Source organism: Pavona decussata, unplaced genomic scaffold (genome assembly GCF_977016875.1).
Source record: "Pavona decussata unplaced genomic scaffold, jaPavDecu1.1 SCAFFOLD_265, whole genome shotgun sequence".
NCBI classification, from domain to species: domain Eukaryota; kingdom Metazoa; phylum Cnidaria; class Anthozoa; order Scleractinia; family Agariciidae; genus Pavona; species Pavona decussata.
Genome location: NW_028145667.1, coordinates 314,003 through 339,551, shown reverse-complemented (window position 1 = coordinate 339,551; position 25,549 = coordinate 314,003). Strand labels below are relative to the sequence as shown.

At 41.2% G+C, this 25,549-nt stretch overlaps 3 protein-coding genes and 1 pseudogene across 13 annotated transcripts in view; 1 reads left to right on the top strand and 3 right to left on the bottom strand.

Annotated features, from left to right (window-relative positions):
- LOC146455921 (uncharacterized) overlaps positions 1-25,549 on the top strand; it is a 416,007-nt gene that overhangs the window by 173,966 nt on the left and 216,492 nt on the right. Inside the window, exons 21-22 of one of the 10 annotated variants that reach the window (XM_085093661.1) lie at positions 801-932; positions 2,940-3,919. The exons of 8 other annotated variants lie outside the window; for them this stretch is intronic. In XM_085093661.1, coding sequence (XP_084949787.1) covers positions 801-932; positions 2,940-3,583 — 776 coding nt within the window. In that variant the 3' untranslated portion in view covers positions 3,584-3,919. Of the gene's footprint in view, positions 1-800; positions 933-2,939; positions 3,920-25,549 lie in introns of those variants that run through there. One more of the 10 variants, XM_085093662.1, reaches the window with a different exon arrangement.
- Positions 1-25,549, bottom strand: part of LOC146455929 (uncharacterized) — a 364,345-nt gene that overhangs the window by 219,548 nt on the left and 119,248 nt on the right. The window lies entirely within an intron of this gene.
- Positions 7,101-11,031, bottom strand: LOC146455936 (uncharacterized; annotated as a pseudogene). The gene is made up of 4 exons (XR_014858917.1): positions 10,701-11,031; positions 9,919-10,171; positions 8,587-8,829; positions 7,101-7,343 (listed from the first exon to the last, which is right to left on the bottom strand). The product of XR_014858917.1 is annotated as an uncharacterized LOC146455936 (transcript).
- On the bottom strand, positions 17,768-22,067 carry LOC146455935 (peroxisomal N(1)-acetyl-spermine/spermidine oxidase-like). The gene is made up of 2 exons (XM_085093670.1): positions 21,920-22,067; positions 17,768-19,294 (listed from the first exon to the last, which is right to left on the bottom strand). The coding sequence occupies exon 2, from the start codon at positions 19,279-19,281 to the stop codon at positions 17,947-17,949; it is 1,335 nt and encodes a 444-aa protein (XP_084949796.1). The 5' UTR covers positions 19,282-19,294; positions 21,920-22,067; the 3' UTR covers positions 17,768-17,946.

Sequence of the window (25,549 nt, the reverse complement as noted above, 5' to 3'; positions counted from 1 at the left end):
CCGATTTCCCGAATTTCCGAGCCACCGTTGGTGCTTAGAGAATACTTGCTGGCCTTGTTCCTAGCCGTCTATACTTGAAGTGACACACTTGCCGAGTCGAAAACAACAGGAATTTGTCTTATAACGTGACGAAAGTTGATATAGGTGGCATTTCGCCAATTAAAAAAGAAACGAACTGTTGGGTGCTCCCTGATTCGAGTACATAAAGTAGAAACAAAAAAAGAACTTCAAAGTAAACATTCCCTATAATAATTTTATAAACGAAAAATTGCTGTTCGTGTCTTCAAAGATAACCGCGGTTGTAAATTTCAAACAATCCACATCGACATACCGGGTGTTTCCCACATTTCTATCGATAGCAAAGTGGACTAGCTTGTCTCCTTTTTTACAATGACAAGCAAATTTCAATTCTTCTTCAGGCCATTTTACTGTAAATTATTGAACGAGTTTGACTTGAATTCCACTTTGCGAAATAGATAGTCACCTTGATGAAAGTCGCATAGCTAAACCCTGTCGGAAGGAAAATGCAAGGAGATACAGAAGAATGTTAATTGAAGTTTACTCTAGAAACAATAGCACTACCTTTTTGCATTTTGGTCCTTGGAACAGCCATCGTCAGTTAGAGAATAAGTTAATTGGGTCTCTTGACAGCGAAGGTCAGGGTTTTTTTTTTTTTTTTAAAAACATTTATCCATCCGGTCAAATGTGGTACAAAAAACCTACTTACAGTTTAACCATCGTTAGCTCATTGTTATGTAACAGTCATATGCAACTAAATGTATTGCATTCTTTTTTCACAGATAACGACGAGTGTGTCAGCGGTGTCCACGACTGCCACAGGTTTGCTTCATGTACAAACACTCTAGGATCCTTCAATTGCTCATGTAACCAGTCCTACGTCGGAAATGGAACACACTGCTGGCAACCGTCAGGTAAGTATGTCACATTGATCTCGCTGCATTTCAATTAGACACTTTGAAGGCATTTAACTTATGGCAGAGCATTTTCATGTTCGGTAAGTCTTTCAAATCACCAGAGCGTTTATACGGTCGTGTAACAAAAGATATAAATAAGCGAACAAGTTTCACTTATACACAAATAAAATTAATATTCTAAACATAATCTCAACCTAATTTGTCGTTTGAAGTTTCCTCACAGAAAGTATCGCCAAAAATAGCCCCGAAAGATTGCCTTCGAAGCCCCTCGCCAAACTCTATTCCGTTCCATAGCAAAGAAACTTTTTCTCCTCCTTTCCATCATCTTCCTTTTTACACATCCATTTATTTGTGATCGAGTAGCAGAGTTATTTCAATGTTAGTAAACCGGCCGAATTCAAAGGATCTCATCTCGAAAGTGCAAAATACAAGCAAGATACTCTTTTCAAGATGGCTGCCTTCTCTCGCTCTTTGTCAGATTTGCTACATGACATTTACACGTGACCTCACCGTTGTTTCTTGAAGTTTTTAGACGCTTTATTCCTAACAAGAGCAGAATATACCATCACATTAATGCCATTGTGCATATGCCATTGATCGACACGCTCCTACCATTAGCGGGATAGCTCCCACGAGTCTCCTGTAGCTCAGTAGTAAAGCATCCGAATTAGTTATCGGAAGGTCTCAGGTTCGACTTCTGTTAGGAGCGCTCGGATTTATTTTTTCCTAGTATGTCTATGTCACTGACTGAATAATACATCATTTTCAAGAGTTAAATATAAATAAGATTATCCGTATCCTTAGATTTTTCCGAGTAATAAAGAGCGAAAAAGTCTTAAAAGGGAAAAGCAAATTTGGAAGAAAAAAACAAGCAATGAATGAAGACTACGAACACAAGTTTAAACTCCTTACATTTGCATTGGTGAATCTTGTTCAGTATGCCAAACCAGTGGATCGTGGATACTTCGACTCCGTACGAATCGATAATCAATTAACTAACAGTCATCAATTGATATGGACGGATCGACTGATCTACTATGATCTATTTTTTAATCAACTTTTTACCCCGGAATCCAACTTTTAGCCGCGTCTAAGTCCGTGCCGTTGACCTTAGTTAAGATCAGATCTGTGGGCTTGCTTGAACTTTGCTTGCAATTAAAAATCTCTTTAATATATTTGATTAATGGGAGCTAGCCCTAAAGACTAGCCTATATACCGTTGATCCTTTAATAAGGACCCGGGGAGATTATTCCAAATTTAACAAAAGGCAGGAGGCGCTTATTCGAGGAGGGGGTGAAACAGAAGCCGCAAAAGACTTCCGCTCTCGCGGGCTACCCAAATCGTTGCCAGATGGACTTTTTCCTCAATATTGATAATATTTGGCGTAAACAACAACACACGTTAACCCGTGTATGAATAATATACAGAGGTGTTCATTAATAGTTTTAATAGCAGAACACTTCGTACATGTAATACAAATAAGTGGACATGGAAATTGTAAGACATGATTTGGAATAAAAGAAACTTGTTTCTTACGTTGTATTGATGAAGTAGAAATCAATACAACTTTACCGTGGACTGCATAAAGTGGTGCGTGATTAAAGTGACAAACGCTGTACTCCATCTTTGTTATATCAGCACTCAGTATTAGTACAGTATTAAGGAAACAATGGCAGCCAAAGGCCGGAGTACGGTTATGTTTACAAGGCTAAATTAATTATTAAAGTAAAGTATGTCGTACTAAACTGTAAAATACTAGAAACCTACTAATATTCACGATAGGATAGGATAGGACGCTTAATATAATTAGAACCCAGGCAACCACCAGAAAGAAGCATTATCCCCTAAAAGCTGCAGCTACGAACTAAAATTGATAACACACAAGAGATTGTCTTTCGATAGCGTCCTCATTACTTCCAGATTAGTACAGTATTTCAATTCCTCTTGTTTTTATTCATTTTAAATAACACATTGTTCTGATCGCAGGTTTTTACTTTTCCCTAGGTCGAGATTGTTTGTCGTTGTTGAAATCAGGCCATACTCAGAACGGAGAGTACTCTGTGAACCCAGACGGTAAAGGATACTTCAATGTCTATTGTGACATGCGCACTGACGGTGGAGGATGGACTGTGTTTCAAAGAAGACAAGACGGCTCGGTTGACTTCTATCGTGGATGGAACGATTACAAATCAGGCTTTGGTCAGCTGACAGCTGAGTTTTGGTTAGGAAACGACAAGATCCACAGGCTGACGGCCTCTAGACCTAGCTCTCTGCGAGTAGAGCTGGAGGACTGGAACGGAGTTAGAGTGTATGCCAAATATAGCAGGTTCAGCATTGGTGATGAGCAGGCGAAGTATCGACTTGAAGTGAGTTCATATTCAGGCACCGCAGGAGATGCTTTAACATATCACAATAACATGGCGTTTACAACAAAAGATAGAGATAATGACAGAAACACGGGTTCGTATGGCAATAGCAACTGTGCTGTGGCATTTACTGGTGCCTGGTGGTACAAAAGTTGCCACGAATCCAATTTGAACGGAAAGTACAAGCCAAGAGCAACTGATTATAAGGGCCCAGCATGGGATAAGTTCAGACACGGTCTTTCTCTTAACTTCACCGAGATGAAACTGAGGCCGTCATCGTAAAAACAAAGCAAGTTTTTATATAATATACCAGAAACGAAGAAGAGTAATTCATTGATCTATTGTAGCAGATAGTAGTAATTGAAACTAAGTCTCCTGTGCAAACCCATCCTAAGGCATTTTAACCAGTGCTATAAAGGAGGATCGCGGCCTGAAACGTGTTTCATGTTTCCTTTGTGATAATCTGCTTGCATAGAGGACCTGTCTGGTGTTCAGACCTGCAGTACAGATACTTCGGCCCAAACGGCGAGAAGTGGGTTAAGAAAACGAGAACAAAACAAAAGTTCCCCAAATATCCTTCTGGTAGTCATTTCCAGTGTTTTCTTTTCAAGAATTATTGTTGAATCAAATCCTGAACTTGCATGTCATCGAAGTTTAATATCATTTTTAGATATATGTGAAGGATGTCCTCTTAGTATCCTGTCATTGGCTCCCAATAACTTGGCACACATAGCCTGCTTGCCAGGCTAAAAGTGGGCCATTGTTTTGCCTCTTATTCTTTACCCGTATCAAAGGCCAGTAAGATGCTGAGCTTTATTCAGTGCTTTTTATAGCGTTTAATAGGCACATTGACGATAGAGTCTGAAAACATCTTTCGACAAAGTGTTCATTCTTTGACTTCAGGCTGTCAACACTATACCGGATAGCTCTTGTGCCGGCACCAAAAACATAACATATCGGACAGAGCTTTTGTTCACACACAACGCCAATTTCGGTTCGAGTTTTGTGCCGGAGCGATGATGCGCTGCTTCGGTCTTGAAAACGAATTCTCACATATCGGATAGGTTTTCGTGACACTTTCTTGAGTAGTGTGAACAGAGAATCGAACCAACAACGAGGAACGAGGATCGTTTAGTGGAAAGATGGCGGCGGTTTCGGGCTACTTCTGTTCACAACGGCATAAAATGTTATCCAGCATAGTGTAGACTGATACTGTATCCTAAGTCTGTTTGCTAGTTGACTTCAGTTTGGTAATGGATTTGTATGCGCAACAATCGGAAAATTCTGGAGGCAGAATTGCTAAACTGGAAGGTATTTCACCGGGCCTTTGTTGCGATAAGCGATATCACCGATTACCGTGGGTTCAATCTAGTTTATCGTAGAATTAACCTTTCTATTCCAACAATTCTCGCTTAACGATTCACTTGGACCAAGTTAATTGAGAGACCTAAAAATATGTCTACGGCAGACGGCAGAAATTACCACGTGACCATGTTAAGCCTTCATTTGCCGCTCGCTGTTTTCAGTTTCTCAGTAAAATTGAGAAGTTTGGCGTTAACATGAAAAGCCAGAATTGTTTTGCACTATTTTCATAATCTATCTAATCACACCAATTGAGAACCCCTAAATAACGTTTCGTCTGGATTTTAATGGATTTTCTGAACGGTAGTTTTTTATGTGCATATACAAAAGAGCACAAATGCTGAAAATGATCAGTATTACAGGGTGAACCACAGTCTATCACAATTGTAAACCATAGAATTTACGAATATCAGCACGTCCAATACATGTGATTGCACCACCCCCACCCCCTTCCATGCAAATCTCCTCTCTCAGAATACGCACTCCTGAATGTTAGTCGAGTTAGGCTTGGCTCTTTTAATTATAAGCTGGTAAGATAGTGTTTTAACTGTCTTTGTTGCTAAGTCCATGTACTCAAAAACTCCTCCAATAACCAATTAACTCTCTTTATGAAAATTAAAGCCGCTGAAACATTTCTTTGAAGAAATAGTCTGGGGCCTCTATTCGAATTTTTTTCCTTCAGACAATCAATGTTAGATACATTTTTGGTATTTTATAAGCAGTTGTAGAACCTCGCAAATGTTATAAACTAAACTGAAACTAATTAAAAACTGCATTTTTTGGTCTTGATCATCAAATAAAGGATTTGTTGCTATTGTTACTGTTGTTGATTCTCGTTTCCCAGTTCGTTGAATCGTTTTTAAATTTTAGTTTTTCACCAGAGATGCAAGCACCAGAGAAAAGATATGATATTTGACAGCTAGGCAAAGGCAGAAGAATCCGAGAAAACATAATGAGGGGTATCGAATGGTCCCATTCAATTTTAAAGTGCTCGCAAAATTTGGCCTTTGCTCGAATTGCTCGCAAAAATTACACGAGTGCTCGCTTGCTCGTACTCGCAAAAATTTTGCAACTGCTCGCATCCTTTTAAGAACAATTTGACAAGTGCTCGTGCTCGCAAAAATAAACACACTGCTCGCACACCATTCGATACCCCTATAATGCTCGTGACCGCAAAACTTCAACAAAATAATTAATATGGATGCTCTTCACTGACAAGGAGTACAAGATCGAGAGTACAATTTTATATTTTTATTTTGTGGTCTTATATATACAAAAGCCAATTCTAAACCTAGAACCTGCATGAACTTTTCCAAAAGCCGTCATTTCTCTTTCGAAACCAGTGCTATTTTGACTCCAAAAGCGTCTATGCCGCGCGCGGCCAAAACATTACGTGATAAGCGTATGTGACGTCACTTTACTTGATAACAAATCAAAAATGGTGGCGGAGTAAAGCCACCTTCCAGAGCATGCAGTCCTTCTTTTGGAGGTGGAGCAACTTGTAACTACAGATTTCTTAAAATAATATGGAGGAAGAATGCCAAAACGTCTTCTAAACCAGCTTAAACCAGCAGTTTGGGAGAAAAGCGTCAAAGTAATTGTAGTTAAAGCGATTCAAGGTCTGCTAGTCTGCTACTCGAAGTTAATTCGGTATTTTTCGGCTTGAAGCTTTTGCTGTAGCTTCAAACAGCATTCGTGCTTTTTACGGATCCGTCTCAGTGTGAGATATAACTCGAGTGAAAAGCCAACAGATTATATCATTTGAAAAACAGGACAGGTAATTTCGTGGTCTTTGTTAAATTCGGCGTGATGCTGCAACGCGCGGCAAGCGCGTAGTCTTCAGTGTAAATAAGACACGATATTATAAATTTCATCGGACATTTGATTAATTATTTTGATAGTACCTTTCGACATCTGACTGCAGTTGTAGTCAGTTTCGTCTGTTGCGGTCTGTTTAAAATTTTGATGCAGCTTTTAAGGTTCATTACTGGTTAGTAAATTCTCGAAATTAATTTAGGAGTTGAAGTTTAGAAAACAGATCCTGATCAGTTGCCGAGAAGAGACAATAAATCAACTTAAAATCAATGTTGATTCTTGGATAGAAATTTCTCCCGTTATTATCAACAAATGACAAGAACCAAAGATCTCTGAGAACATGTATTTACAAAATTAACATTTAGTAGCCCAAGTTCACATACAATAAGACGCCGTCCCTCTTTGTTTACCCCGAGTTATGTCTCTGCTCGTCCTCTATCTCAACACCCGTGCGGAAATTGGTCAGTCCAATATAAAGTAAGAGCATTCAGCTTCTTGTATGAATTAATCGTTAGGATTGGTTGCTGTTTTTCCGCTCGTAAAGCTAACAGTTGAAAAGGAGACTAACGTTTTCAATAATTCAATCGTAATACTGCAACAGTGCAATAAAAATACAAACCCAGCCGTACGATTGTAAAGCCATCTAGGTTGCCTTAAAACGTGGATTACCCAGTGTCCCCTGCAGGGAGGGCGGTGGGAAAAACGAATGGGAAGGAATCCCATAAGCCACGGGCACCGCGTCAGATGCTGTTTCTTGCGCACTTGAAATTGGCTGGTTTCTATGCACGGGAGACTGGTAAAGATCAGCCAAGCTGTAGCTTGAAGTTCCGAGATTTGCAGAAATGGCGTTACCTCCCATCGTAGACTGTTCACAGTGCCCCTATATTTCCGTGGGATTCTCGAGACCGGTATGCTTCGATGGAGCTGCCGCCATCTTGGTTTGTAAAAGCGAGCGCGATCTGGGGAGAGTGTCTAAACTACCGAGGAGTTGGGAGGCGGTGGGAAAAATAGGGACTTCTCACTGTCTCGTGTTCGAGGGGCGTGCCGAGACTTTGTCGCCTCGACTACTTGAATCAAACAAAAAATATACTCCCTAAAGATAAACATGTCAAATTGAAGGAAATACGATAGTCCTTGTTACAGTACCGTTTCTGTACTATTTCGAAACAAAGTACAGCTGCGAAATAAAATGAAGTTGCGAAAGTCTTTCGAGTGTAGCCTTGAAAATACAGTACAGTAAATCAGCTATTTGCAAAGCGAATTTCAATACAAGCGGAACACATGCAGTGAAGCTAACAGCGAAACCTTCAGATACATGCCGCATATTTTGTAACATTTATTTTAAAATAGCAGTCGGCGATTTCGGGAAGAAAAACAAGTACATTTCCACAGAAAATTTGTTTAAGATCCCGGAAAGAGCTGGAGTTGCCAGCATTCCTCTAGCCGATCTTTTTAAAGCACATCGATCTTGGAGTTGAAGTGGATCCACAAGATGGGAAATCTTCACGTCGTTGCAAAAGCGCTTGCGAAGAAAGCCACGATCAGCAACGTTTTCAAGCGCTTTGTGTGTGTTGTTTCGCCCCAGAGAATTGTTAAAAAAAGTCGTCCCTACAGTTCGCCATCTACTTCAAAGCAGTCCAAAGAGACGGAAAATTGCAGTCTGCCGCCTGCCAAACGTCCGCTGATTTTCAACTATCAGACCTCCAAGCCGACGAGACAAACGATAAAAATCAAAACATTCCCCACGATCTTCACATTACACGCCAGCCGTATCCACTTTTAGAACTGGCGGTGAAAGATACGTCAGTCATGCTGTCAACGCTTCAGAACTACTATTGTCTAATTGACCAATGAGGTGTTGCCGTTGCTGGTGCAACGGGCCTTTGGAACGCGAGACGGTGAGAAGCTGTTACAGTCCCTCTATTTTTTCGCTTCCCATCCCCCACTATACTAACACCCACTCCCGCTCCCCTCGGTAGTTTACACACTCTCCCCAGATCGCGCTCGCTTTTACAAACCAAGATGGCGACGGTTCCATCGAAGCGTACCGGTCTCGAGAATCCCACGGAAAAATAGGGGGACTGTGAACAGTCTACTTCCATCGTGACAGCAATGTCACGCACACCTTGACTCGCGTTGCGCCAGATTTTATAAGGAACTGCAAACAGCAGGTAACAAGGCCAACAGGCGCACTACGCTGGGTGACAATCAAAGAAATGATTGACAGCGGAACAGTTAGTGACCACGAAATTCGCTCCAACAACTACCGTCATTTCAAGACATTCCAGCGAGTCGTAGCGCTTGACGCCTTGAGTTTTCCACCAGCGGAGAATCATGGGATTGAAATTAACCTGTTGAAATGCAAAGAGTGTTGGAGTTAGGCCTGATGGTTTGTTATCGTGTTTTTGACCGTGAGTTTGAAAAGGGGTTAATGTCAAATTAACCAAGCGGCAATTGGGACACGTCCTCGAAATTCATGAGCACTTTAGGGCCCTAGTCTTAAAACGCAAAAGTTAGATTCGATCTAGGACAAGCAGTCACACAATCAAAGTAGTTCCTCAGGTCACCTCTGATTGAAGTACGGATCAGTCTGCTATATATAGAGTTTTTCTCAGACAGCCTAGTATAAAAACTGAACCCAGGGCCAGATAAATTGCGTTCTGGTGTTATATATTAAAGTGGTGTGGTGATTTTGACTAGAAGGAGCGTCTAACAAGACAGAGTTACTGCTCCGCAGTCTATGACTATGCGGGGAAAGCAGATCTTAGAAGAGGTTATTGAAATTTAAAAAATAGGGGTAACCACGCAGTTTTCAGAAACAATTAAGCAATCATTATGGTAATTCTAAAAAGCTTTAAAATATACAACAATGTATGAATTTTTTCCATGATGCAATTTGGAAATATTTAAAAATATTTCTGGAAAATGTGTGGTTACCCGGCTTGGATTTCAATAACACTTGCAAGATCTACTTTTCCCACATAGTCGTAAAACGCGCAGAAATACCTTCGTATTAGTTGCCACCGTTCTCGAACCATCCCGAGATGCGCTGTTCTTATGCCCAATAGCAAAAGATAGCACCCGTCCTTTTTTTCCTTAACTATTATTCAACTGGTCACGGATGTTCCGCCGAGCGGGCCGCGAAGAAACAATTTTTTTCGTAAGCAGAAAATATACGAGGCATTCCTCAGTTCTTTCCTTTGTCTCTCACGTATTTTCCTCACGCTCGACATTTTCTTCTTTGCCATAATCTGAACGCGTCTGAAACAGGCTAAAATCAGATAGTAGGCACCGCCCTAAACGAAACCCGCATTTTTCGGGCCATCACGGAATGCGCAGTTGGCATGCGCAATAGCAAAAAGAAGTGCAGTCGTTAACTTTCATTCAACTCATGTGCATGCAAACTAACCTCAACAGCAAAGCTAGCTACGCGTACTAACCTCAACAGCAAAGCTAGCTTTCTCATGTAACATGTCCTCTGCCTTGTTGAGTCCCTCTTCCAGTGTGCGTCTGACCCCGGGGTGTGATGTGTCAACACTGACGACAAACTCCAGTCTGATGTACCGCTCCTCGTACAGCGACGTGCAATGTTCAGTTCCCCACCGGGCATAAGGGTTCCGCCAGGGGGAGTTATCCCACTGGATCCACCATTCAGGGTCACGCATGCTCAGATATTCACCCCTGTTGTTCAGTCTGGTAAATAGAAATGAAGGGATGAAATGAGTTTCCGAGTTTCCTTCTGGGGAAGGTTTTACATGTAAGTTCTAAGATGTTTAGAATCGGAAACGTCAGGATAAAGCCATCGTGAAAAAAAAAACCAATAAACTTTCCACAGTAAAACAGTATAACAATATTGTTGTAAGTTATTATAAAACAATCTGCTATAAGGATAGTTTGCCAATTTTTCCGACTGAAAAATACATCTATCATTTATTCACATTTCTTTCACAAATACCACTCATCGCCATTCAAATCCTAGTAGTATGCAGGATGTTTGTCACATGAACCTAGTTTAATGGCCTGAGCTCCCACAAGTCTCCTGTAGCTCAGTGGTAGAGCATCCGAACTAGTAATCGGAAGGTCTCAGGTTCCACTCCCGTTGGGAAACTCGGATCTTCTTTTTTCGAGTATGTCATTGTCACTGATTGCAAAATACATCTATCAAGAATAGTGTACTACTAGAAAATGAAAAACGAAAAGCTATTAAATAAAAAAAAATTACCTTTGCCCATGTGGTACATGCCTGCCGCAGGTTACGAACAGCAGAAGAGGACGGTTGAAGATCTGATTCCGGAAGGCATCCAGCTCGCTGACTGTCTTCACGATGTTAATCTTTGGTGTGTTGGAAAGCTCTTGTTTATCACTGATTATCGTGACCTGTGTACTGTCTGGAAGCCGCAGGTTATCGGTCACGGTTTTGTTCTGTCTAAATTCGTTTGGAGGATTAGATTTGAAAGCGAAGTATGACACTAGCGCGATTTCAGGAGAGCCCTGCATTTCCAAGACATGCGATGTTGCTCAGTTGACGGCAGCGAGATCAGAAATACGTATAGTTGTAGTTTGCAAAGTGAATAAAAAAATGCAAATTTGATCGGGAAACTGCTTTCGTCAAAAGTAATGTTTATTTTTTCTTCTGCTGAACAAATATTAAATAGAATTACATCATTTATTTATTGTAAATGGATACTCTTTCCCCAGTACCAAATATTAATGACTTTAAAAGTTAATAACGCGTGATGTCTGTTGTAGTTTTGTAGTTTTATTTTAGAACATTAACTCAACCTGATAGATTGGCAAACAAACATGGCTGGCTCTCCAAAGCACGAGGTCCATCACACAAGTTATTTCATGTATCAATCACGAAATGTCCTTATAACAAAACATACCATATGTAAGAGTCACGAAACGTCTATTGGCATAACATAACATGTCCCCGTTTAAGATGGTTTTAGAACCAAAAGGGTAGAATATTAAACCATTGGCTGAAAAATCATTGTCATTCCAATCAATCAATCATGAAGTCTGAATCACATAAAGCGAAATAAAGTTCAAGAATAAACAAAGTCCGGTTGTCTCAGTGGCCTTATTTCACGTCCTGCACGTGATCTTGTCAGCATTGGTGTGAAATCCTATGGTAGGGGATTGGTCATTGCATCACTGGCCTTCGGCTTCTCCTTCAGAGTTACTTCCTTAGTGCTAGTGGCTGATGGTGATCTTGGCACAGTGTGTGATACATCTTTCAGAGAAGGTGCTGATTGTACTGGTTCTGTTACTTTGGAGACAGCTGGTGCTGTTACAGGAGGGGTCGGTGTTGGACCTGAATCTGACAGGTTCGCTCCATATCTCACAGGGATCTGCGGCTGAGGTCGCTGCTGTGCAATGGTGGCGAACCTCGGCTTAATGTCATGTCTGTTACGTCTCAGCCGTCGGTTGCTCTGATCGTTGATGATCCAGTATGAGTCTGGTGCAGCGTCTTTGGACTCAATGTACCCTGGTTTCCACTCCTCTGACTTGTCATCAGTAAACCAGATAGGCTGATCTGGAATATAGGTTTGGATGTCTTGCTTTGATGACTTTAAATGCGCCGAGCGTTTATCACTGAGGTGAGCTTTTTGCTGATCAGTCAGTGGGGCTGGAATCATCGTCATGCTCAGGCGAGTGTTGATTCGTCTGTTGTAGAACAGCTCTGCAGGTGATGGTAAGGTGTCACTCACTGGAGTATCAAGGTAAGTTGTCAGGGCTTTAGTGATGTCAATGTCACTTGCACTCTTTTTCAAGATGTTTTCAACGGTGGCGATTGCTCTTTCTGCTCGACCGTTGCTTTGGTGATAGTGAGGACTGGATGTTATGTGCCCAATGTCAAGTTGTTCGCAAAAGCGCTGGAAGCTTGTAGACTTGAAGCATGGGCCATTGTCAGAGATAATTTTCTCAGGCAGTCCAAACTTCCTGAAGTTGTTGTTCAGCACTTTTGTCACTGCTTCGGTTGTCTCACTGTTAAGGTTATCATAGGTGACGAAGCCGGAAAAGTAATCAACTGTGACTAGGGCGTGTTGGCCCCGAAAGTTCAACAGATCCATTCCTACGATTTCCATTGGACGTGCTGCTGTGATCTGACGTTCTGAAGGTCTGGGCTTTTTGTTTCCATACTTTTGGCACTCATCACACTTCTGAATCATCTCTGTGATATCATCCTGCAGCTTAGGCCAGTACACAGTGCGTCTTGCACGTTGTAGTGTGGAGGTAAGACCTTGATGTGCATCATGCAGGCGATTGAGGGTTCCTCGTCTCAGACTTGTTGGGATGACAACTCTGTTCCCCTTCATGACAAGTCCATCGAGAACTGCTAATTCATCTCGGATACACCAGTAGGAATGCAGGTTCTCTGGTAGATCTTGCATGCTGTCTGGCCAGCCGGTGATAATGAGATCCGTCAGCTGAGTCAGGTTGGAGTCGGACTTAGTCTCCTCTTGAAGGGATTCGAGTCGATTTGGTTCCACCTTCAATATCTGAGCGATAGTGATGTCTAGGCCAGGGATCTCCTTAGCATCGGCCGGTTCAATCAAACGAGATAGTGTGTCGGCGAGAAGAACACTCTTTGATCCAACATACTTCACTTGGATGTCATACTTGGAGAGACGCAGGAGCATCCTCTGTAGTCTAGCTGGAGCGAGGCTGATTGGCTTTTGAAAGATTGACTGTAAGGGCTTGTGGTCTGTGTGTACGGAAACTTTCCGCCCAAACGTGTACGTGTGGAGCCTTTCACAGGCAAATAGAACAGCTAGCAGCTCCCGCTCTATGTTGGCATAGTTGGTTTCAGCAGGTGTTAGTGCTTTGCTGAGAAAACGTACAGGTTTCTCATCTTGGATAAGGACGGCGCCGAGGCCTTTCAAAGATGCATCGGTTTCGATGACAGCTGGTCTGTTTGGATCGTAGTGAGTAAGCTGAACAGCATTGACGATTTCATTCTTGATGGTGTCCAGTTCTTTTTGCATATCACTCGTCCATAAGAAATGTGTGTCACGCTTTAGCAGGCTTCCATGAGATGCGTTTTCCTGGTCAGGTTTGGGATGAATGTAGACATGAAATTCACTGTACCCAGGAGGCTTTGTAACTCTTGATTATCTTTCGGCGCAGCTAGCATTGCAATAGTCTTGACTTTCCTTGGACACGGTTTAATGCCCTGTGGAGTGATGATGCGTCCGAAGTACTCAATTTGCTGTTTCTTGATGCAGCACTTGTCTGGGTTAAATTTTAGTCCTGCTTTGCATGCTCGCTCCACAGTCTCTAACAGGTGGATGTCATGACGTGCCTCTGTGGACCCTTGTACCTTGACATCGTCTGCACATGGGAACGTCCCAGGGATGCCAGAGAGAATTCGATCTATTTGCTCACAGAAGATTTCCGATGACGCTGAGAGCCCAAAGGGTAAGCGCACAAAGCAGTACTTCTTAAAGGGTGTGTTAAACGCAGTAAGAAGTTGACTCTGCTCATCAAGCTTTTTGGTCCAGTAGCCACTTTTTGCATCGAGGGTGGAGAAATACTGGCCATTTTTGAAGCTGTGCTGTGCGTCCTCCCAAGACGCAGTGTAATGGACATTACGGATCAAGTACTTGTTCAAGTTTCTTGGATCAAGGCACAGGCGGAGAGATCCATCTTTCTTGACGACAGTGACAAGATTGTGCACCCACTCAGTCGTTTCTGGGCAGGGTCGGATGATCCCTTCTTGCTCCATCTTGTCTAGCTCCTTTTTTAGTTGCGGCATGATGCTTTGTGGCACAGCACGGGGTGGTAGCTGAACCGGTTTTGCATCGAGTGAGAGCTTGAGGTGAACCTCACCGTGAAAGAGACCAACTTGACCGTCAAAGGTTTCTGGGAAGATCTGTTTCAGGTCTTGCAGGGGGTCACCTGTTTTCCTCCCCAGAGGCAGATGCTCTTTCCACTTCTGCTTAAGCTTGTGGTAGTCAGCTTCAGATTCATCAGTAATATGAACAGCCTCTACTTGGTTGGGTTCCAACGATATGCTTTGCTGTAAGCACACAGGCGCAATAGTTATAAGCTTGAACTTCGTGCAAAATCCAAGACCAAGAATGAAAGCATATTCATGTTTGATGACGTAAAACTTGGCCTTAGCGGTGATGTCATTGCAGGTTACATTAACATCTACAGTTCCACAGTTCTGAAGGTCTGCTCCGGACATACCTCGAATGGTGGCATCACTGGGTTTTAGGTCTTTCATAGAGAGTCCAATTTGTGAAAGCATTGACGCTGGTATACAGCTCACCATTGCACCCGTGTCAACCTTGCCTTTAAGAGTTGGATTGTTATTGCCTTTCAAGTAAAATAGTACTGGAGCAAACACCTCACGTGATTCGTGGCTGTGTAAGGCATGAACTGATATGGCATTGAGATCGAAGTCATCATCGTATTCACTACTGTCCTGGTCATGTGAGAGGTCTACAGCGTGTTGGTGTTTGGATTTGTTTGGTCTTGATTTGCCTTGTCCTTTTTTCTGAAGACAAGCTCTCTCAAAGTGTCCTTGCTTACCACAGAAATTGCATGTTGCATCTTTCGCAGGGCACCTATCACAGGGATGAACATCGTCTTGGCACCATACACAGGACTTTTGTTCATGAGGCTTGTTACTTTTTGGCTGTAGCTTTGACTTGACTGGTTGTTTCTTGAATCCATTTCTTTGCGACTTCTTAGTTGGATCACGTGTGTATGAGGCATCAACATGAGCATCGCTGGAGTCCTCAAGCTTCTTCATTGTGACTTCTACAGCTTCAAATCTTCGCATGACTTCTAGGCAGTCTTTGATTGTCACATCCTTCCCCTTTGCCATAAGTTTTCTTTTACATTCTCTGCTCTTACAGCCATGAATGAGCTTATCCACAACAAGAAAGTGGGTGTTGTCTGGAAATTCAGCTTGACGATACAACTCCATGATACGGGAAAAGTAAGCTGTGGTGTTTTCCCCAGCTTTCTGAGAAATACTGTAAAATTCCTCTCGTTGCTCCCTGAAGAAGGTCGAGTGCGTTAGACATGCAGCCAGTTGATCTAAGAGAGCAGTTGGTGTGGTGATTCTTAGTTCAGGATCCTCGTTGAGTCGGGCTTCAATTAATGATTCTGCGTGAGCACCAGCCCAGATGTAAATGTGATTTAATTTTACTCTGTCAGAGCGAGCTGCGAGAGGACCATCAATAGTTCGTTCAACTTCTTTACGCCATAACTTAAATTGCGAGGACGCCTTATTTGAAGTCCAGTCAACTTTGGTTTGTGGCATGTAGTGGGCTTCCGCCATGTCGAGAAGCGTTGTGATGATTAATTGAAGACAAATTAAACAAAGTTCCTTGAAAGTTGGATGTGATGAAAGCGAAGTCAAAACTCGGCAAATTTGTTGACAACCACTTGCCTGAAGTGTAGATTGTCCTCTGTACGAAACGCTGTGAAGAGGATCTGTTCGGAGGAATAGTGCTGACGTCCGTTCCTCGATCGTGTGAGGTCTTGTAGCCGGAAAGGAGTCGATCTTTACGCGTAGAATAGCCTCAGAAGGTTTATCAACACGTCGGGGTCACCATGTTGTAGTTTTGTAGTTTTATTTTAGAACATTAACTCAACCTGATAGATTGGCAAACAAACATGGCTGGCTCTCCAAAGCACGAGGTCCATCACACAAGTTATTTCATGTATCAATCACGAAATGTCCTTATAACAAAACATACTATATGTAAGAGTCACGAAACGTCTATTGGCATAACATAACAATGTCAACCCTGTTTTACTAATTTTAGCCAATAAAACAATTTTCAGTCCCTGTTAGAAAGAATAATAAACGTTAGAAAGTCATACATTTTTCTTTCTTTAACTCAAGATAGAAAAAATGCTGACCAAATTTAAATGTCAAGAAAATAAGCACCGTCTCTATTTACACACCTGTTGACTGAATTATTAAAAAATTCATCCTTAAAACTTCCAGCTGTGATTTTCGACGTTTTTCACAGGGTGCCCACAGCGAGGTTTGTTATTCCTTTGCTTATCAGTTCCTTAACCCTTCAATTCCTAATATCAAAGAACTAATTCTCCTATCTTGCCACATATTTTTCTTATAAAAGTACTAGGAAGAAGTTATTAAAATATCAAGAAAATTCACCGTGAGTGATCATATCCCTAATTCTCATGACCTCAGAGGTTGAATAAGCATTGATATTACAAGGAGAAATCTGATGCTGGTCACTGTTAGAGCTTTTAAAAAGGGTTAAACAGGGGAGAAGACATTTTCCAAACCAGTTTGATTTTACAGTGGAATTTCGATTATTCGAGCCCTCGATTTTTTTCCAACTTCCGATTAATTGAACCAAAAGTTGTTTCCCTTGGATTTCCTTTGGTCAGATTTTTATTCCCGATTTTTCGAACCAAATTCAGTTTCCCTAGGAGGTTCGAAAACAATCACTACTCCACTGTATTTCCTTTGGTCCAGATTATCTAAATGAATGACAGAATCTGAGACTGAGTAAAATATAAGGAAACAGTTAACTGGTTTCAAATTTTCAACCTCGGCATATACACACGGCAACTCCCTTTTCACTGCCTTGTCAAAATTGTACGAACATTTCATTGTCTTCCTTTTGTGCACCTCTCAAATTTGAGTAAACTCAATTCATTATATATGAGGCAAAATGAAAAGTAATTTTAATTTCATTTAATTTAATTTAATTCAATATTTATCCAGGGGCATCCAATTTAGTAGAACTAGTTTAAATGGAGCCCTGGGACAAAAATTAATTGTTATTATTCACGAAATCATTCATTAATTTATTCCAAATTTACACCTCATTCATTCACCCTTTATTCATTCTTAGCTTATTCTTCACTTACTCATTCACTAATTCATTCGTTCGTTCAGTTATCCATTAGTCCATTCTAGATTCATTCTTCATTCATTCACTCACGTTCATTTGTTCGTTTACTCATTCATCCACTCATTTTAAAACCATTCTTTATTCATTCATTCGTCCATTTCTGATGCATTTTGTTCATCAGTTATCTCCAATTGTAAATGCAAACTTAATACCTGCAAATAATACTTAAAGACAGACTGCAAGAACACTACATCGATGCCGTTACATGTGCACATGTTACAGAGCAGCAGAGCTCACAAAAATGGTATGACAAGCAAAAGAATGGAGAACACAACAGTAACATTACACTAATTCATCTCCAGAGGATGAAAACTCAAATGCACAACAATTTTTTTCTTAGTTGTTTAGCTATTTTAAAAGCCTCTCTGCTTCTCTAATACCTGTCAAATAAGCTCCATGAACAGTCCCATAAAACTGACGGTGTGTTGCCTCGCCTGCAAACATTAACTGAAGAGCACGGATACCCTTCTCACCATCAGACCCATAGGGGAGGGGCAAGGCAAGGCAGTCAAAGTCACTTCCCCTAGCTTCTCTGGACAAAAATGAATATCACCCCCTTGTCCATGGGCTTGTTACCCACTGTGTTACATGAACATTTACAAGGCGTGGCAAAGAATTCAGAGCAGTGCACTTCTTGATAACTGCAAGACAGAGCTGTCCCACTTTTTCAGGGGGAATACTTTCAATGTGAGATGATTCATTGCCTTGAAACCAAGCCATCAGAACATTCGACCTAGGACGAGCAGTGTAAAATGAATAAAGGCGACGGACCCAAGGACAATTTAATGTTTCTGCATCCACATCACACTCTACGTGGTTTAATTTATGTTCAACATCATCTACATGTACTTCATTTTTGCCTCTGTCTTCCCAAACTACATGAATGTTAGACTCCTCCGAAGCCCAAAAGCGTTCCTCAAATTCAAGAAAAATCTTGCCTACGTAGCCAAAACCAAGATGACAGATAGCATTGATTTTGTCAGTTGGCAATGGGGGACAAAACAAGGACAAATACTTTTCTTTGAGGACACCAAGAGAGACTGTCAGTATGACATGATCTGCTTCAAATGATTTTCCATTACTACAGACAATGTTCACTGGATGATGGCCGTTTGGAGTCTCTGATTCATCACAAGCTGTCCACTTTATTTGTGTCACTTCGTGGTTAACATGAACACAGCTGATGATGAGTTTTGCTTGCAATGCTTTCACAATGTTGTCATAACCACTAGGAACAGGGCAGAAATCCGAGCCATCTAAGTAAATATACTCGCCAAATTCTTCAAGGTTTAAATCACTTAAGGAATTAGTGCCAGTGGAATTGCATTCTCTTTCTTGGAAAAATGAAAACAAATTTTGTTTTAGTGCTTTAATTTCTGGGGTATCTGAGGTACAGTTGCATGATTCAAGATAAGATTGAAAACCTTGGCTCAAATAACCACCAACTGTCATACTAGAACCACCCTTCACATCTTTAGCAAAACTTTCCATCTTTGACAGATCTTCAGTCTCTGAGATAAGGTTATAAAAGACTTTCCAAACCTCTGTTAGAAGCTGATCATCAATATTCCATTGCAGCTGATTGCCAATATTTGGTTTTGTTCTGCTGTTTTCATTCACCCATTCCTTGTTAATATCTGCCTTGCTTAGCAGTTTAAAGTCACAGGCCAGGTCAAATATAGGATTTGCAATTGTGCCGTGTATCCATGCGGCACCAAACTCCACCTGATTGTCTCCAATTTTGCCAGTGTGAATTCTACCGCCAACTCGCTTACTTGCCTCTAAGACGCACACCTCAGCTTGCCCAGACTGGTACAGCTTACTTGCAGCCGACAGTCCTGCTATCCCTGCACCAATTACCACAACTTTGGGCTTCAGTGACATTACTATGTACTAACTTAAAAACACTGAAGAACAAGCATCGTCAGTAAACAGCCTTTTAAATATATTTTTACTGTTGTTAGAACCACAATAGAATCTTAATAAATATCCAAAAGAGATTCATGAAACAGTTGGTGACAGGGCCGTAAACCAGCTTAATCTCAGCTGAGGGTACCAATTTGCGGGAGCGCGTCTCCCTGTGTCTATCTTTTCCCTAGTTGGGGTTTTTCAGTGCATGGGTGCGGCGAAATCAAATGCCATCTTTATGCCACATTATGTTGAACTTTACTTTTGTGGCCAATCAGTTGGAATGCCACTGTTTTACTGTTGTTAGAACCACAATAGAATCTTAATAAATATCCAAAAGAGATGCATTAAACAGTTGGTGACAGCGCTGTAAACCAGCTTAATCTCAGCTGAGGGTACTGGGAGCGCGTCTCCCTGTGTCTTTACTTTTGTGGCCAATCAGTTGGAATGCCACTGTGATGTTAAAGGGGCATTGTTACAGGCATTCTGCTATGTTTTGGTGGAAGCTGTACAAGGTTTTGACAAAGTACATGTACACGTACACACAAAAAATTATTGCTCTAACTGGAAAATAATATTTCTCTTTGTACTCCAAGAAACAAATAACAAGTGATTAACTCTTGAGGGAAGAACAAGCCTTGATAAGTTTTGGAAGATCTTAAAACAACTGGTCAATTTTTTTACGTTGCAGTCCATTTTCATCCTGGCCTTCTGCAGCCGGAGATAATTAAAACTAGGTATTCCTGGGCACTGTTGGATTACCGTAATAATTAATCCAACAGTTGATTGTCAACAAAAGTGAATCAATATTTTAAAGTTTTCATTGATAAAAAATACATGTACATGTATGCTTTTTTGCTATTCAAAGTGACACTTAAAATAAGTGACTTTGCTTCTGTAAGCTTGATTTTCAGTTGTTAACAACAACAATGTCCCTTTTTTTCTGTCCTACATGTTTCAAACTGAAAAGATAATTATGGTGCTTTCAAGTAGATATAAAGTCTGAATCACAAGCCTTAATTTTGAAGTCTTTTGGCTGCCTCTTGAACATAATAAATTATATAAAGCAGATACATTGAAACTTATTTCAAAATTTATGCTGGCTTAGGAATTGACAGTGTGTGGTTTACAAAAAAAAAGATTCATTCAGTGACATTGGGCAATTCCAGAAAATATCCATACCCAACAACGGACGGCTTCCATGTTTTAACCCCCCCTTGCCTTTGGAAATTCCAAAATGCGTTACCCCCCCCCCCCCCCCCACATGCCCTCAGAATTCCATAATCGTGAACCCCCCCTTTCCTTCAGAATTTCCGGTTTTTCTGGGAAGTACGTTTTCGACTTTAGCAACGCCTATATGAACAAACAAACATGAATTTATGCCTCCTCAGGGCTGTGATCTAGCGGCGCTAGGCGACAAGCTTTACTCTTCAGCGACAAGAAAAACCTACCGCTATTGGCCAGGCTGTGAAAACTTCTTTGGCTATAATAATACGAATTTGGCTATAATAATAAACACCATTTATGGCAGTTTCACTCCTCTTTGTTTTCTTGTGCTTTTTTGACGTTTACAAAGCAGAATAGCTCAAATTCAGACAGTTAAAATTTTCAGCGATCAAATATACCATCGAGTCTTGTTGCGTTCTTTTATAACTCATGTAGTGTGCACGAAAAGTGTTCTCAACCCATATGCCTTATGTATCATGATCTATTGATGCTTGTCTTCTGCTTCCGCGGTCATACGTTCGTAGATATATTTTAGTTACGAACTACAAAAGTCCACTACAATAGCGTTTTCAAGGAACTCACTCTACACTTTCTACTCCAGAAATCCCACCTGTGGAATTCACCAGTGCCTTCGGATATCCAATCGTAAATACCCCCCATGCCCTCAGAATTCCAAAATCGTGAACCCCCGCTCCCCTTCGGAAATCCTAAAAGCCGTCAGTGGTATGGTATGGATATTTTCTGGAATCGCCCATTGTGGTACCCAGTTAGGTTTACTACAAACAAATCTGCACTAGCAACAACATTTGATATTTGGTCAGTTCCATAATTTCAATGACCATAATTTATTACTAGACTATGGTTTCTCCCTCATGGACAAATTTCCAGGAACACAATTTCAAGATGGGCTCACATGACAGTGGAAATTGCAGGTACAGACGTCGCTAACTTTAACCAAAAAAAAACTCAAATAACTAGCCATTTACAAGTTAGTCTCCCACACAGCCATTATTTGGGTGATAGAGACTATTTAAATTAGCCATATCCAACAAATTTAAGCAGAGTTTCAGAGGTGAATTGTCGACCAAACATCATACTTACTGTAGTTTTGGCATGTTAACGAGTATAGATTTAAGCTTAAGCCTCAAAAATTAATGGCTACAGGAATATATCAGTATCACTTTGCCATGTTCTGGCCCAATTCACTCAAAACGCAAAGCTAACAAAGCTTTTCGAATAGAAGGCGTTTGGAAAAGTTTGTTCATTCATCCACCTTTACACTCGCGATCAGGCCCGCCATGATATGATCCCGGGCCATGATCGCCATCTTATGCAATCTCCTTATAAACTTGAGAGAGGAAATTCAGTGGGAAAATCAAGATCTTACCAGCAAAAATAGTAAGACTGGACTGTATGGTGTGAACTCTGAGTACTGTACAATCCTGCAAAATCCTAGACTGTTCACAGTCCTCTATTTTTCCGTGGGATTTTCGAAATTCTTCGCTTCTTCGATCGAACTCCCGCCATCTTGGTTTGTAAAGGCGAGGACAACCTGGGGAGAGTGCCTAAACTACCAAGGGGGGATCCGAGGGGTCCCCAGTCAGGCAGACACTCTCCCCAGGTTGCGCTCGCCTTTTCAAACCAAGATGGCGGGAGTTCGAAATTTAGAAAATCCTACGGAAAAGTAGGGGACTGTGAACAGGCTAGCACAATCCGGCTGTGAGTAAACCTCGGACGGTCAACAGTTTCACGTGACGGATTCCGTGACATATCTTAAAAGTCACGTGACTCACCCATTTGGCCACAATTTTCGAATGGAAATTTCGGAAACTGAGGTTTGGAAAAGATGAGAAAAAGCCTTCCCGGAAATTTTGGCTCAGGGCAGAGCAACACTCAACTGACAAAGGGTATGAAAGAGGAAATGATGGGTGCTCAGTTGCAGACTGCTGAGACAAAAAATTAGGAAAAGCTCACGGTTGAAGCATGTGGAGAGTAGTGAAAAGTTTGTCCTGACCGGATTATAGTATTAGAATGATATGGAAAATAGTTCAGCACGGTGACAGGAATGTGCGTGTTGCAACTAAGGCTTAAACACACGTCACTTCATGAGCCTAGGTAACATAAAGGATTGGTTGAACGAGTAGAACACGCGATCGCGCGCGAAGTCGGTTCCCGCAAAGAGAAGAAACGCGCTGGGGAAGAGTACCGCTCCGCGACAGGATAACTCGATAACTAGAAATTTTTGAAGAAAATGAGGCAACCTAACGAAACGTCTGGCAGCCCCATCGATTTGATTTTGGTAAAGCGCCCGTCACCTGAAAACATATGAGAAAAACACGTGTTAGCAAAAACGTATCGTTGAGAAAGACGCGAAGAGATCTTATGAATACAAAACTGCTATCTGCGTCTTTGACGCGACTAAGACGCAAATTCCTTAAGGACGGTGCCTACTAATACAGAGATATTTCTGCGCAGTTTATGACTATGCGGGAAAAGCAGATCTTAGCAAGGGCTAGTGGAATACAAAAAAAAATGGGAGTAACCAGTTGTTTTTTTTTTTTTTTTTTTTTTTTTTTACGAGATAATTAAGCAACAATAATCTTAAAATGTGCTAAAATACCAGGTAATGTACGGCATTTTTTCCATAATTGAAGCTTTATCATCACTGAAAAATGCATGGTTACCCCAGATTTCAGATTTTTTTTATTTATGCCAATATTTCAAAAGTTTGTTACAAAAAGAAATTACAATACATCACAAAAGTAACATAAAGACAACACTAAATTACAATTTTACCCCAAATTTTTCTTTTTGGATATCAAGAGCACTTGCTACTTGAAATTCTGCCTTCTCCGCATAGTTTTAAACCACGCAAAAATATCCCTGTATTAGTAGGCACCACCCATAGGAGACCCGAGTAATGAGTTTGTGTAAATTTGATCCCAATGCATGCAGCTATGGAGAGACGTACAAATTGGAGAGTTTTGTTGCGATTTCGATCTTGACTTTTATGGCGATCGCGATTTCAAGAGCCGTGCGCGTATGTACTTTACCGCAATTTCTCTGCAGTTTGATAGCGTAAGTGATGCCTCTGGGAATCCCCTAAACAGTTACACATTTTAGCTCACATCGCATATGCGCAAGTCGCCATAAAATCGACGATAAAACAGGGACGATGGCCAGTAGTTGGCTCTAGGGACGAGACTGGCCAAAGCACAAACAAGGTAAAGCACGTCTGCACGTTACAACAAGATGAGAATCGAAAGAAGTCAATTATAATCTCAACCAGGAATGCTCCGTACAAAACTGTTACAAATGGAACTTTATTTTAGTAAATTCCACTAAAATTTACCTCGCAGTGTCTTCGTAACAGACCACTTCTTAGGACACAGATGCAAAATGCATAAACTGGCAAAGGAGCGGAAAGATGTTTCCTTTCGAACAGAGCCTCCGTTGCCTTTAACTGGAGAAGATCTGTGTAAAAGGACAAACCTGAGTTGGCATGTCTCGTTTGAGGAGAGCAGTTATTTCATCCCCAGACTTTGAAATGTTGACCTTCTTTTCAAACTAAATTATCGTGAAATTATTGTGATTCTAAATTGTCTGCGTAGTTTGCGGAACTGTTAGCGCGAAGGGAAAGTTTCAGCTGCAGGGACGCCAAAACTTTGCCTTCGCGCCAGGAGCCATAACCGGGGATTATGGCTTCTGCTTCGCGCCAATAAAGGCCGGCACACACGTTGCAATATTGCGAGTAACGTTGTATGAAATGTACGAGCAACCCCGTGTGGCCATTCCAGACAATGTTGCAGGCAGCAGCATTGGCGCTACATTGGCGCAATGGTGAAAGCAATGTTGCACCGTGTGTCCACCAGCTAGGATGGCCAAGAAGCTGTCGAGCAGTTATTCCACAAGTCCGAGAAATTTGAAATTTTAATATCCAGCTAAGATACTATTTGGATGTGAAAGGGTTAAGACTTGTCTTCCTTCGTTTGTTATACCACGTATAAGAAAGTGTTAATGTCTTCCTCATCCCGTCTGAGATACTTGTGGTCTATAAGCCACTCGATCTGCTCTTTGATCATCTTCTTCTGAGGAATGAACATATTTTTAAGAATTTCAACCAGTTCTGTTTGAAGGCGGCGTTCGTGATTCTCTTTCTCATCTTCATGATCTTGACAATCGCTTCCTGAAACAAGATAGACCAACATGGAGTAAGGGAGAGGCGATAAAAATCAACAAACAAGAACTAATAGCAGGAAACGTGGGGAATATATCACCACTGAAAAGTTCCAGATCCAAACAACACCTGATTGGTTTGATTGGGCGAAGAAAAATGCACGGAAGGGATAATAGGCCAATTTCGATAATATTAAATTTCTAGCTTGGCTACGAGGCTTAGAGGAGTAAAACAACAGAATTAAATTATTCATCTCTGAACCTCAATGTAGTTTCTTTTGTTTTATTCCCCTAAACCTCGTTGCCTAGTACGAATTTTATTATATCGAGATTGGTTTACCGGTATTTAAACGTACCGATTAATCGGGCCGATTTGGCCCAATTTGACAAAGAAAATGAGCGAATGGAATGGACGAATATCGGTCCTATTTGTAACAAATTTCTTAAATCAGGCCAACACAAACGGAAAAAGAAATCGGTCGCCAAATAGTGACGTGTAAATTGGCCCATGCGACTGGACCTAGTAATAGGGCCAAGAAATCGGTACGTGGAAAATAACCTTCAATATCCGCGTTTCTATAAACATTTGTATGGTTGAACGCGGAAAACACAACAATCATGAGGAAAATGTAACAAATACAATTAACCGTGAAGTACCTGATATGGTATTTCATATATTTCACATTCAATACCTGTATCAGTTAGAATCCTGAGTGCCACGATACCATCATTCTCTTCTTGTTTTGCTTTTTCTGTTGAAAGCTGCAATCGACCATTGAGGTTCACTTTGCCGCGTTTCTGCACTTTGCTGTTTTTGCTAAATAAACAGACAACATATAGT

What these genes read in the sequence shown, in the direction of transcription:
- LOC146455935 (XM_085093670.1), bottom strand. Translation starts at nt 19,281, where the DNA reads ATGTCACTGAAGCCCAAAGTTGTGGTAATTGGTGCAGGGATAGCAGGA.